The sequence below is a fragment of the Artemia sp. Qi Xiang Cuo genome, chromosome 19, assembly GCF_049724085.1.
Source record: "Artemia sp. Qi Xiang Cuo chromosome 19, ASM4972408v1, whole genome shotgun sequence".
NCBI lineage: Eukaryota > Metazoa > Arthropoda > Branchiopoda > Anostraca > Artemiidae > Artemia > Artemia sp. Qi Xiang Cuo.
In genome coordinates this window covers 12,364,142-12,383,663 of record NC_142812.1, presented here as the reverse complement: position 1 = coordinate 12,383,663, position 19,522 = coordinate 12,364,142, and the positions used below count along the sequence as shown (strand labels likewise).

The 19,522-nt window shown below is 34.8% G+C and overlaps 1 protein-coding gene across 1 annotated transcript in view; it reads right to left on the bottom strand.

Moving 5' to 3' along the window:
- Positions 1-19,522, bottom strand: part of uif (sushi, von Willebrand factor type A, EGF and pentraxin domain-containing protein uif) — a 192,887-nt gene that overhangs the window by 56,622 nt on the left and 116,743 nt on the right. The window contains exons 22-27 of the mRNA XM_089105261.1: positions 18,720-18,958; positions 16,965-17,184; positions 14,533-14,750; positions 9,602-9,866; positions 4,799-5,131; positions 263-478 (exon numbers count right to left, since the gene is read on the bottom strand). Of these exons, the coding sequence (XP_088961387.1) occupies positions 263-478; positions 4,799-5,131; positions 9,602-9,866; positions 14,533-14,750; positions 16,965-17,184; positions 18,720-18,958 (1,491 nt within the window). The remainder of the gene's footprint in view (positions 1-262; positions 479-4,798; positions 5,132-9,601; positions 9,867-14,532; positions 14,751-16,964; positions 17,185-18,719; positions 18,959-19,522) is intronic.

Below are 19,522 nucleotides of genomic sequence, written 5' to 3'. Positions count from 1 at the left end.
TTTATATATAAAACCAACAAGATGAAAATGCAGTGAATCTGCCAAAAAAGTGGGTAAGATACTGGCGAGGGAACCTTCCTCCGCAGAATCTTTACAAAAACTGCCAACTGCCAAGAAATTATAATATTTGAATGTAAATTATTCTAGCTTGATTTTTGTCGGAATACCCTGGACAAAATTTCTGATCAAGCTGAAGGTGTAGCAGAAAATTCCAGCTAAATGTGTATTCACTCAAAGTAAGGTATATCAGTTTAAAACCTACCTTTAGCTTGACAGACCCCAAAATTGTCACAAAGCTCATCATTGCACTGTACTGGTAAGCATTCGTTTCCGGTGGCAGTGCCGGTGTTAATTGTCATTGTTCCACTGGGGCACTCAAAGCACGAGGTCATGCCAACAACTGGCTGATAGTAGTGCAGTGGGCATTTAGCACATGGTGCTAACCCTGTGTCACTGTATTGACCGGAAGGACATTTTGCTAAAAAAAAAAAAAAAAAAAAAAAATGAAGCAGCTCAGAGTATACAGGCACAAGAAGAGAAAAAGAGAGATTATTGTCCTATGCTTCTGTTTTAGGTTTTTGACTTAATTTCATTGGTTTGTTTTCGTCACGTATTTTTTGTAAGTCAATCATATTTATCTAAGTATCTACACAATGCAGGATTTTTATTTGTTAAATAGAACAAAAATAAAGAAAGTCTGTTTTTATCAATCTAGGGGAGACAGTTTTGTTTCTTATGCTATTTTTAATGAAAAAAAGGTAAGTTTAAGAATCTATGGGGACACTTGCGCTTCTAGGTATAGAATGACAATCTGAGGGGGGGGAAAGAATGAAATATATTTTAGAATCAGAAAAAAACACTATTTCTTGGAAGAGCAAGAAATTTTATTTAAAATAAAATCAACTAACTGATAAATAATCAGCAATGAAGAACAAATTGATTAACATTTTCTTGCTGAATTTTTGTAAACCAATCTTATTTCTTCCTTGAGCGTGTGTAACAACGAGAAGCCCAAGCGCACCTTTTAAACTGTTATTGATATGTTAAATTTTTAGCTTTTAAAAGAAGGAAAAACTTAACTGGTTCTTTGATGTGACATTTAAGCCAGTAGAAAGAATATACATTTATGAGTCACTACATTTTTTACAAGTAAACTCTCTGTTTCCCTGCCTTTAGGATTTCCATTTACAGGTCGTCGTTGATTTTTTTTTTTTTTGTACGTTGAAAAAGATGAAAAAAAATTAAATACAAGTTAATACCTATCAAATAGAAGATGAGTGGGCTCCAGGCCTTCTTCTGATAAGTGTCGAAGAAATAGACCTCATCAGGAGTTGTGGGACACCGAGACTAATGAAATTCTTTGGTTTTGTTTTATCGAACACAGTCTATACAAATTGTTGGTAAGTATGACGGCACTAGACCCTTAAGGTCCAAACCGGCCGTGCTGATCTCCGTTTCGTGGCCCTTCAGCCAGAAAGTGCAATGGGGGGGGGGGGCTGGGGGGCAGCCATCCTGTGTTTCGCACACCCTTCCTGCTTACCTTCCCCAGATTTCTCGAGGTACCTATTCAGAGCTGGGTCAACTCTGGCTAAGCTTACAGAGTCACACAAATAACCCGCGTCCCAAACCCAAATAACTGGCCACATCAGGGATCGAACCCGTGCCCCTTGGACAAAGAATTCTCAACCCAGCGCACGTTCACTTAGCCAGGACGGCTTATACAAATTGAGGCCCTTTTATTTAACTGAGATTAAATCGTGTTGTCAAGCTGTATCTCTAATAATAAACCTTGAATAAGGGGCAAAAATTGGACTTCCCTTTTCACTGGATGTTCAGATTCTAGGTTCATTTCCATAGAATATAATACTCTTTTCCCGAAAAAATATCGCATTAGATGAACTAAAAGTAAGTCAGACCCTTCAAAATTTGACACCAAACTCCTAAATGCAAAAAATCGTTGCCACCTGCATGATTCTTTAGATATTATTCACATATCCGATTAAAAATACAATTTACAGGATTATTGTAGTCACAAGTATCTGATCTCAGGTTCTGAGAAAAAAAAAAGATTTGTGTATCTGTGTAAGAAGAATAAGTCGCTTAGATCTGGAACAAATGAGGGTGTAGTGGTGAAGTTAGATAGCGAGAAACTCCAAGTGGATAGCTTCATTTACGAAATACAAGTACAAAAATTCCCAGCATTCCGTTCAGGGGAAACATTTCTAATTGTAGTGGCTTCAGATTTTGTAGATTTTTGCTGTTTCTTCCACCATAGACCAAAGACCGGGTAATTATTATTAAATTTCTTGTTACTGAAAATTATATTACTGAAAATACTGAAAAATATTACTGAAAAACTGGATGCACTACACAGAAAACTTTCAAATACTGCTTGTATCCGTTTTTCTCTGCACCATCACCTTATCAGGTTTTTTCAGTCGTAAGTTATTTTTCTTTTATTTGTTTAGTTGTTTTTCTCTTTTAGGTCATTCTACATCTTTTGGCATTGTAAAGAGTGAGTAAAAATCAAATAATGATAACAATAATGACAGCTTGTGTCCATATTTCTGCATATTACTGCTTATTAGACTCTGCAAGTTGTCATTTTTTTCTGTCTCCCTCTTTCCCCCTCCTTTCATGTTATTTCTTTTTTGTTTTAGTTTCTTTTAAATTATTATGTGTTACACTGTAACTGGTAATCTTTGATTTCTATATTGATTTGTGTTGCATTTTGTGTTTTTTTCTTTGTGATACTCCACGTATTGTACCTCTGTACAGTGTGGGTTAGAAATAAATAATAATAATAATAATAATATATCAGCTCATGGGTACTCTGGCAATGCAAGCAAAGGTTGACGGCATATTTTTAGCGAACTTGCCCCTTATTAAGTTGTTTTCCTTGTCTTTTCTTTATTTATACGAACCTTCTTGGGTGCTAATAGCAGCACTAATTACTAACAAACAAATACATAATTAGGATCACCATAAAAAACTAATTTTTCGATCGATATTTGAAAAACTGATGATGTTATGAATAGTTAGGCTCTTACACTTTCATTATATGGTCAAAATCTATTGGCAGGCTGTCAACAATGGGGCATCAGACATTTTTCTATGATTTTTGCATATTCTACCTTTTTTTCTTTTGTTTTCATAATAATTATTTTATAGTCCCAAATATTCAGGGAGGGGCACTAAACGCCTAGTAATTGGTGGTGGAATCTCTGTATTTTTCACTGCTAAGAAGAAATAGGCCAAATTTGCAGATCAAACCCAGACAAAGTTCGTAAAGGGACGGTAGAAGTAGGACAGATAATGCCGATTGATAACTTACATATGCGTCTGAAAGAATAACTTCAAAGGCTCCTTTTTGAAGAGAAACAGAGAGCTGTCAAAACTCTGACATTAATTAATCCGCATTTTCTTCAATAATTACTCAATATACAGTCTCAACAAAGTAGACCTAGGTTAGCTTAGGAAAATCCTGGTGGGTTAGTTGACTTTAAGACGGTAGACCTACTGGCGACGGAACTCTGCCTCCTCTATCCTCCCTTAATTTTAAAGTTCCTAAAGAGACAAGTTCACAGAATTTTTGGGTCAAACGTAGTCACCAAACGCTAGATGGCATTGGTAATTTCTCATATCAATACTAGCGACAGTTTTCTCCTCAGTTGCCCTTATTCTAAAACTTATGGCCTTCTGACCCCTGGTCCTCCATGGCACGATAACTCTCCCTCCCTTTACGGTATCTCACATTTTTGTGTTAATCATGGCCCATAAAGGCTTCTATTGTTAGTAAATATCATACCATATGATCGCAAAATCTCCCTAACTTTTAAAAGAGCTTAAAACCCCTCAAAAAATGATATCACAGCAGGACTGATATCATTTTATGAAGGGTTTAGGGTCTTTCTAAAAATTTCTGAAAATTGGATTTCTATAGGTATAATATAAAATAATAGGTCTGTCAAAATGCTAGATGACATTGGTGCTATTTTTTTTCGATACTAGTGCCAGTTTCCACTCTTGTAAGTAATCTATACTATATATATGGGCACTTGGTATCCAGTCTTTACTGGCCTGTTGGAATTCTTATAAGAGCTGTATAAATAGACATCATCTTGACCTTGTGGGACACCTAAGCCAACGAAATTTGAAATATCATTAGATCAAGGATCACTTATCAATGTAACCGTATAAAAGGCTCCAAACTTTTATTGAATTCAGATTATATCGTTTTCGCGACCTGTATCTCTACTAATGGATTTTGAGTAAGAGGCCGAAATTTCACCCTCTTTTTTCACTGTAAATTCAGATTACAATTTATTTCCATTGAACATTTACTCTTTTCTCGAAAAATCTATTGCATTAGATAAATTAAGAGAACCCCTTGGTCCTTGGTATCTTTGGTACCAAAAATAACTTACCCCTCGGTAAGTTTGAGGACCCCTTGGTCTCCAGTCTCTACTGGTTTACTCGGTAATATAACCTTGAGCTGCTATGTGTTTACCCCACTGAATCAACAAACAATTAATTATTTATGCTTACTGTACTCACTGTAATTGTCCAATGATTAATTAATTTATTACTTCCAATATTTTTTTTATTACATATTATTTGATATATCTTTATATAGGTATATACATATATATTATTTATTATATAATATTTAGTATAAATTAATTTAATATATCCAATAATAATTAATTATGCAAACATTGAAGTAGTCTTTATTCGCTTTCTTTCATTAGCTTTTTATATTTTCCTATTTTTTTAAACTTTAAATGAAAGGTCTTACCTCTACATTGGTCTGGCGAGAATGCACCTGGTTGATATGTAAACATATTTCCAGGGCATGTCGTACATTCTTTAAATCCTTCCCTAGGAGGTTCTCCAGAATAAGTATTTCTAGGACATTCAATGCATGGAACTAGACCCGTTGGTGAATAAGTTCCGAACCCACATACTTGAATACAATCGTCTAGAGATTTTGACCCAAAAGACTTTGTAAAAGTTCCAGCTGGACATATTTTACATGACCCTTTCATTTCTTCATCCTGGAATTCTCCAATAGGGCAAGGAGTGCATTCTTTTGCTCCAGCAAGGGCAAATGTTCCAGCGGGACAGTGGACTGAAAATATAATAAACTTAGTTCTTTTTTTTTATTATTGAGACTAGATACATAGCCTTAAACAATTCGGCAAATGTGTTATAGTAACAATTATTGTTACTATAACAAAATTATTTGCCAATCATGTTTCTGAGGATATTATTATATAAAGCTGTTCAAAGATTTTTTTTTTAACTTTAGAGCCTTATTAAAATATTATCATAGCATACTATACAATAGAATATCATAGCTTAGTATACTATAGAATATCACAGTTTAGTATACTGTAAAATGCTCGTAGTAAAGGCATTATTTTAGTTTCTTTGATTTTCTTTTTCCGTTAGTATTTCTTTCTTCTACAATTTTCAATTTCACTTGTTTATCTTTCTGTTTCTTATTCTTGCTGCTCAGCTATGTTTTATAATTTTGTATATTATAATATGAAATATTATAAAATGAATATTATGTATATTATAAAATGAATTGTCAAAAAGAAATTTTTATCTTGCCTTTTATTGCCAGGATTGTATTGTCTTTTAATAGACAATTTTTTGATTATTTCGTTATTGATATTCGTATGATTAAATATACACTATAAAACTAAATCAACCAAAATTTGAAGAATTATGCAGGTTATTTGAGTGATTTTAATTTTAGGAGATTTTGAGGTTTCTGTATACGGACTGGGTTTGCAAGTTAATGGATACCCTGTTAACGAAGCCTATTAAACTATAAATGAAACAAAAAAAGAAAAAAAGATGGAAGAACAAAAAGAAAGCAAAAAAACAAGAAAAGGAAAAGAAAAAAAGAAGAATAATGAAAAGACGAGGAGACAAAGAGGTGAGGATGGGTAGAGAAAATATCTAGCAAGTGGAGTCTTGATTCAAACAGTTCGTCGTAACGAACTGTAAGAAATTATCAACTGTAAGTAAGGAGCGACCCGGCTCAATAGTAACCGAAACTCTAAACAACGGAATTTGAATACCAAATACACATCAAAGGAATTGGATTATTATGCTAATTTCAAATATATAAGTTTCATCAAGCTTAGTCTTACCCATCAAAAGTTATAGAGCCTGAGAAAATTTGCCTTATTTTCAAAAAAATGGGAAAACACCCACTAAAAGTCGTAGAATCTTAATGAAAAGCACACCATCAGATTCAGCGTATCAAAAAACTTTACTTTAAAAGTTTCAAGCTCCTATCTGTAAAAATGCGGGATTTTGTATCTTTTGGCGGAAGAAAGATCAGGGATGCGTGTTCATTTTTTTTTTTTTGAGGAGTGATCGTATCGACCTAGTGGTCCTAGAATATCGGAAGAGGGCTCATTCAAAAGAAAATTAAAAGTTCTAGTGCTCTTTTTAAGTGACAAAAAAATTGGAGGGCAACTCCCATGCTTATTTTTTTCCCAAACTCACCCGATCAAAATTTTGTTCAGCATAGTCGAAAAATCTAATAACTAAGTATTTTAGGATGACTTAATCCCCAGCAATCCCCAGGAGAAGAAGGGATGCAAGTTATGAACTTTGCCCACTGTTTACATATAGTATTGGTTATTGGGAAAAATACAGACGTTTTCAGAGGGGATTTTTTTTGGTAGGGGGGATTATAGGGAGGGGGTTGCGTGGGAGGCTCTTTCCATGGAAGAAGTTCTCATGGGAGAAGGGAATTTTCTATGAAGGAAATTATCAGGGGTGCCTGATTTACCAATATTATTTAAAAAACGATCGGAGATTAAATGAAAAAACGTGTTTTTTCAACTGAAAGTAAGGAGCAACATTAAAACTTAAAACAAACAGGAATTATTACGTATATGAGGGGGTTCGCTCCCTAGTCAATACCTTGTTCTTTACACCAATTTTTTTTAGTACTTTCAAAAGAGCTATTTATTCTAATTAGACGGCCTTTGTGACTCAGGGGTCATTCTTAAAGAATCAGAATAAAATTCGAACTTTAGCGTAAAGAGCGAGGTATTGACTAGGGGCCGAACCCCCTGACATACGTAATAATTTCTTTTCGTTTTAAGTTTTAATGTTACTCCTTACTTTCAGTTGAAAATTTTTTCTTTAATTTAATTTTATACATTATTCATGGGTATTTGATTAATATTATAGAAAAGCTTCAGTGACAATTCTATGCTTGTATGGAAATCAGATAAGTACGCTAAACTGATGGGGAAGGTATTGCTGCGGTTAAGTTAGGAAGCGAGGCTAGCTGTGGCTTCGGACAGAAACAAAACTATGGAAGAACAAGTTATCAAGGAAGGCGATCCTCCTAGACCTAAATTATGCAGATGATTTGAGAGTTCCGCATAAGTTAGCCAATTTTTTTAAAGTTTTTTTTTGTGAATCTTTGGAGCTATTGAAGGTTCGGGGTGCAAGAATAGGTTTATATATTAAATGTTAGGAAGATAAAGTCACTTAAATTAGAGATATACCGAGATAAATAGGTGATGTTAGACGGCAAAAAGATCAGCCAAGTGAACAACCTCATTTACCTAGGTAGCATAATTAGTTAGGACGGTGGATACAGTGAAGTTAAGAGAGGTAGATTAGTTAAGGCAAAGAATATTTTTTTCGTAGTTGAAAAAGTAAGGATGAATAACAAAATATGTCTTAGTGGTAAGATGAAGATACTAGGAGCCCTGGCAAGGCCAGTGGCGATGGATGACTTTAAAATGCAGACACAAAAGAAGATATTCTGTGTTTTTTCAAATTAGGCACATGATGGGATGAAAAAATGATGCTAAATATTAAGAAGATCATCGAAGTGGATAGCTTCATTTACCTGGGCAGTATTATAAGTTATAATGGCGGATGCAGTGACGATGTAAAATGCAGAGTAGCCTAGACACCGGGTGATTGTTCATAGTAGACAAAGTTTTCAAAAAATGGGAAGATAGGTATTCGAACTGAGGATAAAATTCGAGAAGGCATGGTATTGACAGTGGTTAAGCATGGTGCAGAAACACAAGTGTTTCGAATGAGTGAGGAAGACATGCTAGGATTCTCTAAGAATACTTTAAGTCACTCCTTTGAACGACCGTATATAAAAGAATAAACTGTGCAAAAAATACTGTTCCTTTCCATTCTCGTGTGGCATAATCAAAAAACGGAATTGAATTGAATTTAAAAGGAACGAAACAATGACGAAAATTCATAACTTATTTCTATGTAATGCTATATTTCTTCTTTTTATTTGATTTCTATCTTATGGCGTAAACCTACCAAAACATCTTAGTAAATAAGTCTTTTTTTCTACTCGCCAGGGGAAGCTCTTGTTGAAAATCAACGAGAAATTCCCTATAGAACCAACAAATCCGAAGCCTGATATCAGAAAATAAAGTACTTAAAAACCTCACAAAGCGAGCTATTTTATATTGCTCGATTCGTTACTGTGCTTGATAGAATTTAGACTCTATTTTCTCAAAGAGTAAAAAAAGAATGGGAATACTGGCGGATCGAGGGGGCCGGGGGGAACATATTTTGTGGGTTATGGATAACTAAAAGGTCAATAGTCATACTTTTTAGCCATTTACCAACTTCTAAACGAAAAGCATATCGTCGTCAGTCAGGACGGGAGGATATCATAAGAATGGATTTAAAGGGCACTAGAACCCATAAGAAGGAGTAAACAATAAACTTTTGAGTGGTATTGGGGGGAGGCTGAGGTGTGAAGCTGTGTTGGCCTCAGGTGGTTTGTACTGTGATGAGAAGTAAGTAGTAGTAGCAGTAGTATCCCTTAGCACAACGAAGAAAGATTTTCAATTTTGATACCAAAGAAAGGGCAAAAAAATATACACATGTTGGTTTTCTTTTTGAACAATTTTTTATAGAGTATCTTTATTTACCTTTTTAATTTTGTATACTACTATTTATCTCTTATCGTAATAGCATAGGCTTTTTTTCCTTTGTGGAATGCCAGGGGCTTTGGTGCCGTTCTTTTTAAAATCATTTTGTTACTTGTTTCCCTACTTGTTTTAGTTGCAACCTAGCCTAACACTGAGGTAGGTGGTTGTTGTTTGGTAACTTTTCTTTTCAGTCACAATTTTCTGCTCTCACCTTTTTTAAAAAACTTCCGTACTTTTCAACTTTTTAATCAACAGAATTCATAGCATCAATCAAGTATCAAGTATCAAGTATCAAGAGAGTTGCTTGATACTAAGCTACTTGTTATGGCAATTGTATAACTAACAGATAAATGCTATTAACAGAAAAGGGTTCTCCAAAGACGGAATTAAAGTCCTCAAATATCCTTATACTCATCCTCAAAACCTTCTATCGATGACCTTGTATAGCTTATCAGTCAACTTTATACGGCCTTCTTCTATATTCTCTTTCCCTGCTATTAACGCTGACAACAGAAATATGGTTTCATATGGGTTGGTATTTTTCTAGTTCTTTGACTACCCTTTCTTTAAGATAATCATGTTTTAAAAATCAAATCTCCAAAAAAACTTAACCGAATAACTTTATTGAAAGAATAACTTACGACAACTTGGAACAGCACCAGGAGCAGGCATGTTCAGAACCTGTCCAGGGCCACACACAAAACCTCTTGAGATTGATGATTGGGTGCTCTTTAGAGGAGGGCAGAGGGCAGCACTTGTTCCACTCAAATCCATTGATAAAAGGGGAGAGATCACAGCACTTGTAGATGGTACATTAAGGTCAAACACCAAACCCAATGTCGACCCACATAGATCGTAGAGCTGTGGTTGCTGTACCACTGGATTGATGTCAACAGTGTAAACAGCCTATAATATAACTTTGTTGATTATGGCAAGTAATTTATTCATAATAAATCAAATGCTGTGCGTTTCAGCATTCTCAGTTACTAATATGTTAAATACAATTACTTATTATAATTTTTGTAATGAGAGAAATTAGGCAAAGACATAATGAAGAAATCATTTACTAAGAAAACTATTCAAAACTTTAAATTCAGAAATAAATTTTTTTTGAATTTGATAAATTCACAAGAATCTGTTTTATCTGTCTGACCAAAATATCTGTTTTACTTATTTTCTTTGAGACAGCTTTTCGGGTTGTGGCTTAGTTAAATTAAAGAAGTGGCTTGGTTTTGACCTGCTGCCATGTATAACCTGAGATCGCCTATACAGCACAAATAATGTTAACTTGTAATTTTAGCCTATGGGTAATGACCTGAGGTTTATGTAAATTCTTTCAAATAAATATAGTATTTCATGTTTGCTAGATCTCACTGCCAAACTGAAATTATACCAGAGACAATGTGATGTTTTGGTTTGTTTTTGTTTTTTTTTTTTTGTTTTTTTTTGTATTTTTCTTTATACGTTGCGTTTAATTTAACTTAAACTTTTATCCGTTGATAAAGGCTCCCCGACGTGGAGTCAAAATGTTCGGACATTTTTCTATTATTTAAAATTAGTTTTTTTTTCACCGTTATATTCAAATTACACCCGTTTTTTCTCAAAATTTTTGTATAGAAAAGAAGACATTACAGCACTTGTAAATGATGCATCAAGGTCAATTAATCAAGGGACAATTAAACAAATATAATATTTGGAATTATTTAAGTTTGGAAATCTTTTTTTTTTTTTTGCTAAAAGTTCATTTAAATTTGGTAATTCACAAGAATCTGTTTTGTCTGTCAAGGAAGACTTTCTGTTTTATCTGTTTTGTGGCTTCTTTGATTAAATATTGTAAATAGTTTTAAAGACCTGCTAGACATTAAACATCTAATTCAATTTATGGTGAGTCTTTAGTGTTTATAGAAGGTAGCCTCGAGTTATTTGAGTCTTTTTGTTTTCAGAATTTTATATCATTGCTTTCAAATATGCTCTATCCACAATTATATTTTGCTAATACCAAGATTTAGCTATCACTGATTTGAGCCAATCACAATTTTCCATAAAAAATTTCAGCCAGTCACAATTTTTCATGGAAAATTTCAGCCAATCACAAAATTCTATAAAAACACTGGCTCAAATTGGTGCTTGTCAGACCTTGGTACTAGTAAATTCCCTTAGAGCCATCTGCACCACGTCTCACCAGTGCTGGTGATCCATTTCGAGAGTTAGATCGGCCATCAACTACCGAAGTGCCTATAGGCTATAAGCAGAGAGCAACCCTGCCCACAAAGATGCCTGAGATTGTTACTTTGAGGTTTCTGGCGTAAGGATGACATCAAGAGATAAGTCCTGTTTTTATCTGGCGTTTATCTGGTACTTTATCTGGTGTTTTTATCTAGTGAACATTTTTCTCACATGTCCCTTGTATTCATAAGACGTTTTGCTAGAATGAAACAGGTCAGGATTACTTGAACTTGGCAACCTTGAAGAAAGCGAAATTGTTCAAGATTGTTGAACTCCAAGGCTGTATTCACGATTTTTGTTGGGAGGGGGGGGGTGTATAATTTTTTTTTTTTAAAAACATCCAAATTGTGTTTTTTTGTAGTTTTTATTACGTTTTTACGAGTCGGACAAACTTTTCAATGGGGATGTTCAATCCCCTACCCCCCCCCCTCCTCCCGGATATGAACTTGCTGATTTCATAATATTTTAAGTGATAGCTGTTCAACTCTAACGTTTATACTAGAGAGGATGTGGCACACACACCCATGATTTGGTATCCAAAACATTTAAATTACGACATGGTTTGTAAGCATTTGTGTATATGGCTTATATGTGTATTAAATAAAAAAGCAAGTTTTTTTAACTGAAAGTAAGGAGCGAAATTAAAACTTAAAACGAACAGAAATTATTCCGTATATGAAAGGGGCTGTCCCCTCCTGAACGCCTCGCTCTTTACGCTAAAGTTTTTTATTGTTTAAAAAAATTAGAGTCGTGAGAAAGTCAAACTTTAGCGTAAAGAGCAAGGCGTTGAGGAGGGGACAGCCCCTATCATATTCGGAATAATTTATGTTCGTTTTAAGTTTTAATGTCGCTCCTTACTTTCAGTTAAAAAAACTTGTTTTTTTATTTAATTTTTGAACGTTTTTGAATAAATGCAGGTTTTGATCTTGGCTCACAATACATGAATAATTAAAACAAAATTTTCATATTAATTTACTTTTATTTGGTTAAATGGCTTTCTCAAAACTTGTTTCATTTTATTTACGAACGTTTTTATTAGTAATAAATGTACGTAACTTACGAATTAACTTACGTAACGAACTTCAATATTCATATATTTTTAATACGTATATTAGGGGGTTCGCCCCCTAGTCAATACCTTGCTCTTTAAGCGAAAGTTTGAATTTTGTTCCAATTCTTTAAAGATGACCGCTTAATCACAAAAGCCCTTAATTAGAATAAATAGCTCTTATGAAAGTACTAAAAAATCTCTGGCTTAAAGAGTGAGGTATTGACTAGGGGGTGAACCCAATCATATATGTAATATTTTCTGTTCGTTTAAAGTTTTCATGTTGCTGCTGTTGCAGTTGAAAAACTTGTTTTTTTATATTTAATTTCTGATCTTTTTTTAGATAATGCTGGGAAGTCCGGCGTCCCCTTCATAGCAATGTCCCTTCCCCCATGAAAACTTCCTTCATGGAAAAATCCTCCTACATAACCCCCGACCCCCCTCCCCCACTACCAGGAAAAATCTCCCCTGAAAACGTCTGTACTGTATACTTCCCAATAACCAATACTATATGTTAACATTGGGTAAAGTTCATAACTTTCAGCCCTCCTCCTGGGAACTTCGGGGGATTAAGTCATCCTAAAAGACATACTTATAATATAAAAGACATATTTTCGGACATGCTGAAAAAAAATGGCTATCTCAAAATTTTGATCAGGTGACTTTGGGAAAAAAATGAGCGTGGGAGGAGGCCTAGTTGCCCTCCAATTTTTTTGGTCACTTAAAAAGGGCACTAGAACTTTTAATCTCCATTGCAATGAGCCCCCCCCCACGATATTCTAGAACCACTGGGTCGATACGATCACCCCTGGAAAAAAAAACAAATAAACACGCACCCGTGATCTTTCTTCACAGTAGTGTTTCAACACAGTAGTCTTTCACAGTAGTCGTCAACACAGTAGTCTTTCAACACAGTAGTGTTCTCTGATACGCGGAATATGATGGTGTGATTTTCATTAAGGTTCTATAGCTTTTAGGGGGTCTTTACCCCTTTTTTCGAAAATCAGCCAAAATTTCCCAGGCGCGTAACTTTTGATAGGTAGGATTAAACTTGATGAAACTTATATATTTGAAATCAGCATTAAAATTCAATTCTTTTAATGTATCTATTTGTATCCAAATACCGTTTTCTAGAGTTTCGGTTACCATTGAGCCGGGTCCCAATAACCAATACTTTATGTTAACATTGGGTAAAGTTCATAACTTTCAGCCCTCCTTCTGGGGGTTTCGAGGGATTAAGTCATCCTAAAAGACATAGTTATCATATTTTCTACCATGCTGAAAAAATGACTATCTCAAAATTTTGATCGGGTGACTTTGGGAAAAAATGAGTGTGGGAGAGGGCCTAGTTTCACTCCATTTTTTTTGGTCACATAAAAAGGGCATTAGAACTTTTAATTTCCTTTCCAATGATTCCCCCCACGATATTCTAGGACCACTGGGTCGATACGATCACCCCTGGGGAAAAGAAAGAAAAAAAAACAAAAACAAATAAACACGCATCCGTGATCTTTCTTCGGGCGAAAAATGGAAAATTCCACATTTTTGTAGATAGGAGCTTGAAACCTCTACAGTAGGTTTCTCTGATACGCTGAATATAATGGTGTGATTTTCATTAAGGTTCTATAGCTTTTAGGGGGTCTTTCCCTCTTTTTTCGAAAATCAGCCAAATTTTTTCAGGCGCGTTACTTTTGATAGGTAAGATTAAACTCGATGAGACTTATATATTTGAAATCAGAATTAAAATCTGATTCTTTTGATGTATTTATTGGTATCAAAATTACGTTTTTTAGAGTTTCGGATACCATTGAGCCGGGTCGCTCCTTACTTACAGTTCGTTACCACGAACTGTTTGATATGGTATGTATGGTGTATACAGTGTGTCTATGGTATGTATGTTGGTTTATATGGCAAATTACATCCGAAGGAGTTAAAATTAATCAGATAAGTAATAATTGTGGCAATAAAATACTTAGTAGACGGTAGAACGTTTTTAGCCAGTGTAAAGTAAAAAATTAAGTACCTAGTAGAATTAAGCTAAAAATTAAGTACCTAGTACAATTAAGCCAATCCTGTAGATTAAAACCCCCCTGCCTCCCTAATTGACACCACAGGGATACAAAATGGGTGTAATCTCTTATTCAATTCTCATATCCTTTGGTATTTAATTATATACCTCCCTTGCCACAGCCAGGAATCGAACCACGGTACCCACGATTTGCAGGCGCTGCTTTATCCATTCAGCCGTGACAAGATTCAGCCGTGACAAGGGCCTTTGGTGTTGGATTGGATATTTACCTTGAACGTATCTTCGTTTATTAGCTGTGCTGAAGAGTCAACAAACGTTACGTTCATATCAACGTTGATAGCAGAGCATCGAGCAGAGAGAATTTTGTTTAAAGCAGGAAACTGGTCTTCAAATCTCAGGATATATTGTTCAGAACATGGAGGGGGTATCGGAGCAGTAGCCTTGTATACAATATCTGCCAAAACTCTATAGCTGGCCATTGTAGTATCTGAAAAGTAGTTACATATAGAATTATAAGAAAATATCATTTTAGTTATGAACAGTACACTTTGTCAGGCTACTAGATACTGGAGTCTTTCAAAAGCCGATCTGAGCAAGTTCACCCTTTTATATTTTTAGGCGTTTGTTTCAAATGCCTTGACTTTTTCTTAATTTTACAAATGCACAGCAATATCTTCGTAAAATAAGGATTGATACAACACAAGAAGGCTATTAATCCCGTTGAACCATGTAATCATGCAAAGAGGCTCTTACCTCTCCCCCTCCCCTCCGAATTCCTCCGGAATCTCGTGATATATAAGAAACTTTCTTTACTTTCATATAGTTTCTTCATAATATGCTTACTATTCCGTTTATCTTGAAGTTGTGCCCTCCTCCTTCCAAACCGAAAAGACCCCTCCACTCAGAAACAATTTCTACCTCCGTGTATGCGTCAACCACCAAATAGTATTTAAGGTTGACATAATCGATTTTAAACTTTGGTAATGCTCAGGGAAAAACAAGCACAGCTCACCCAGGGACGTACGACAGGAGGCCTTAGGGCCCGCCCAACCTCAAAAATCTTAAATTTTTGCAAGTTTATTGGATCTTCTTATTCAAATTATCAAACTTTTTACTGCCCCTCCCCCCTGAAAAAAATCCTGCGCGTGTGTCTAGATGACTGGTGCATTAACATTAAAATGAGCCGTAAATATTCTCTACTTATTTATTCCCACCGTTTATTCGGTTAACGGTTTTGGTTAGATTAGCATTTTGACAATTGGCTTGTTGCTGCTGGATAAACCATAGGTGTACATAGAACAAGATTGAAGATCATAACACTTTTTCTTCACTTACTTGCAGAATTACGAAAATAGCACACATAAAAAAGACCAACTTCAAGAAAATTAAAAAAAAATTTTTGTTAGCAATCATTTTGATTCTTTATTCTTTCACTTATTTACCAATACTTATTCTTTGACGTTTTTGAAAGAGCATATATGAGTTGGAATTTTTTTGCAAATATTTGCTCCTCTTTAAGTAGTCCTCCTTTAAGTCCTCCTCATTTGCTCCTCTAGCTCAGATTGGGCTAGGCCTATTTCAATGAAGTCTGTATTCTTTATAGCAATCTGGGGCCTCCCATTAACCACCTGAACTATCTTCTCCCCACCTTTGTGCTTATTATGACCATCATTCTTTTTATTAAAAAGATTCTCTTCAAGCACTTGTAACTGAACTTTTTTATCGGCTAACAACCTATTCCCTTCTTTCATCTCAAGCATTTCCTCTTCTTTTCCTTTTTCTATGCTCTTCTTTGCTTTCTTCACTGCTTTCACTTCGAGATATGCCTTGTAGCTTGAACTTGTGCCACGGGCTAGTTGAATTAGCTTGTTTGTAATCTTGAGCAGCCCAGGTCAGTTTTTTAGCTTGCTCTCTCCATTGCATAAAACTACTCTAGTTGTGAGAATCTTAGATCCCCTGGGGGCATGTTATCGTAAAGGTAATAGATTAATGGCCCTCTAGTCAGGAAGTACAATAAGGGGTTGCGTTGTAGCAATCCTGGGCTCTCTCCCACCATGGGTGTCCATAAGGTGGGGGGCGCAAGCCCTCCCTGTTTGAATGACGCTGCCTTATGTTTTTATATTTTAGACCAGGTAAGCCCCCTAAATTTCACCTTATGGGCGTCCATGTCCCCCACCCATCCTGTTTACCTTCCCCAATATTCTTTAGATACCCATTTAGAGCTGGGTAGACTCTGGCTGAGCTTATAGAATCACGCCACGTACGCCCATCCCAAATCAAATAATCAGAGACAATGGAAATTGAACATCTACCCTGACGTACACAGGGTTGCAATTTGAATGTGCTAACAGCTCGGCTAGTACGGCTATTTGATTGAACTTGAAAGGCATGTTATGATTACTGATAATTTTGCTTACCTACTCCATTCTTTAGAAGTTAAACAAAAATCTTAGTAAACTAGAAACACTTATATATATAGGCCTACATGCTGAAGTATGTAGAAGCTCGTATCGTTTCACGTTTAACGTCGATCACGTTTGTTCTTTGTTCACATATCAACTGCATTTCCATCAATAACTTGATTTGAACTGTTTTTTGGACAAATCATTACCTTCAGAATAGTATAACCCTCCAAACAAATTTCATTAAAAAAACTACTTTCTGTTATAGAGCCTTCTAAATAATGAGCAGAGTAACTTACCCTCTGAAATGCAATCAGGGACATTGTGACTCGGAGACCAGGGCCCGTTAGGTTCACAGATGAAACTCTTTACATCAATGCCATCTATAAAACGATAGCCAGGATTGCAAGTTGCTAAACATTCTAAGCCAGGTCCACTAGGCTTTTCTAAGCAATTAATGGCGCCGTGCTTAGGTGGCTCTAATTCCCAGTCGACACACTGTACTGGCTGAACAGATACCTAAAAATTAAGCGAATTTGCATATATATATATATATATATATATATATATATATATATATATATATATATATATATATATATATATATATATATATATATATATATATATATATATATATATATATATTCATGTTTAAATTGTCTATTAATCTTAATTACCATGTTCGTGTCTGCCTCTGCTGCAGATATTATTACATTTATGTGGATGAATGGCTTCTATCTAAACTATTGTCTAGTATCTTTGACTTTCTGTTGAATTCGGTCGAGCTTATCCTTGATTAACTTATCCTTGATTAACCTTGATTAACTTTCCTTGACTTATCCTTGATTAACTCTTAACTTTAGATAGTCACGAGGATATTTCCAAACTAAGGATTAACAAAAAAAAATTACAACCCCCTTTTCTACCATCGAATAATTTTTTAGATATTTTTAATGTCGTTTTTGTTTCATTAAGTCAAATTACCAATTTTTTGGCAAAAATAACGCTTTTTCTAATTATCAAATCAACTCTTTTTTATTTAACAAGATTGCTAAAAAGTGGCATAAAAACTTAGTTTTCATGTTTCTTGGTTTCAAGTTTCTCCTATGAGAACCTTAGTTGTAAACGGATTTCTTTTTGGAGAATCCACTCAGGTTCTGTGTTTTATTCTTATCCATGGTTTGACTATCTATTTTTACTGAAACCCTATTATACCAAATTAGCCTTTTTTCCATATAACAGAAGTGCCGTCATTTTCACGAGAGGTACTGCATTGTATAGGAGTTACTTTAAAAAAAAATTAGTTCCCTATCTTGCTATTTGTCAATTGTTTTCACTTATACATTTCTTAATGACGTTCCCCTATATTACGTTAGCAATTTATTCTTTTCTACCGAACAATGTAAACAATTCTACTGGACCCTAATGCAAAGCGCTGTTTGCATTACGGTGCAGCGCATTGTGCTCTTTGCAAAGATTGTTTTACGACTTATAACTATAATATTTTGAAAGGAGAAATGTAGCTAAAATGATGGATGACAGAAAATAGGTATTTCAAAATTCGATAATATGGTAGTCATGGTAATTATTTCCGAGAATAGCAAATTTGGTAAAAATGGCAAAATTATGTCATATTTGGAAAAAGAGCGCAACTTATCTTTAGTGGGTCTTAACTTTAGGCAATAGCGAAGATAGTCTCAAAAATGAGGATTGATACCAAAAATAATAATTCTTTTTTACCTAGAGCATATTTTCTTCGATATTTATGAAGTCTTTTCTTCATAAGCCAAATTGCAGAATTTTATATTTGCCAAAATTATCGCTTTTTACCCAATTACTCAATTTTCTATTTACCAAGTTTGCCACGCTTCAAAAAGAATTCATTCCAGTTTCGTGTTTTATTGTGTACTGAATATTATGACGAGGGGAATGTAAGTAAAACGATAAATAACCCTTAAAAAGATTTCAAAACTGGCAAATATGGAAAAAACTGCAGGATTCTTTATAATTTCCGTAAATTCTAGGACGCGATTAAAAATTGCAAAAATTACCTGAAAATGACAGACAGCTCTATTGCCAGATGGATCACGGGCTTCAACAGTAACATTCTGGAATGAGCCAACTGGAATAAATACAGCCTCAGGAGCAAATGTAACTGACACATCTCCAGAAGCATCAGAGGTAAGAACTTTTTGCCGAAGTTCGGTAAAATTCACTTTATAATCTTCCTGTTCGTCAACTAGTTCAATTATAAAGCTTTGTGGACAGCTTAGCTGAGGAGGCGTTTTGTCTGGAAATAAGATTGAAATTAGGGCTAAAGAACCTAATTTTAAGAACCATAAAATTGGGAATGCTGATTGCTAATTTTGGGGCTCAGGAAAATTAGATTATAGCATGACAGCACATCCGTATCGAGAAGATACCGTTTATCATTTCTTGCTAAAATCGTTATGCTAGAAAGACAAGGCTCATTAATATAGATTAGAGGAACTTGAGAACAAATCTCTGTTACTGTGCTACCTCTAACCCCTTCACCCAAGAACCAAAGATTTAAGTCTTAAGAATTAAAAAAAATATTTTTCTTTATTAGTATCCATGGTTAGGTCTAAAGAACCTAACGAAGGACAGTGACGCTGAAATTTGACTATTTATATTGGTTAGGTAGAAACTTAATGTATATCTCAAGAAATTAGTAAATATTAGAATTTCACTTTTTAGTGAAACACATTTATCTAGTTTTTTGTAGTGGCGGGTGTCAAACTTCAGAAAAAATAGATGGCACTAAACAGCTTAAGATTCTGCTTTCTTTTAAAGCCATATATGTCTTTAGCAACCAATAAAGAACCAATCACGC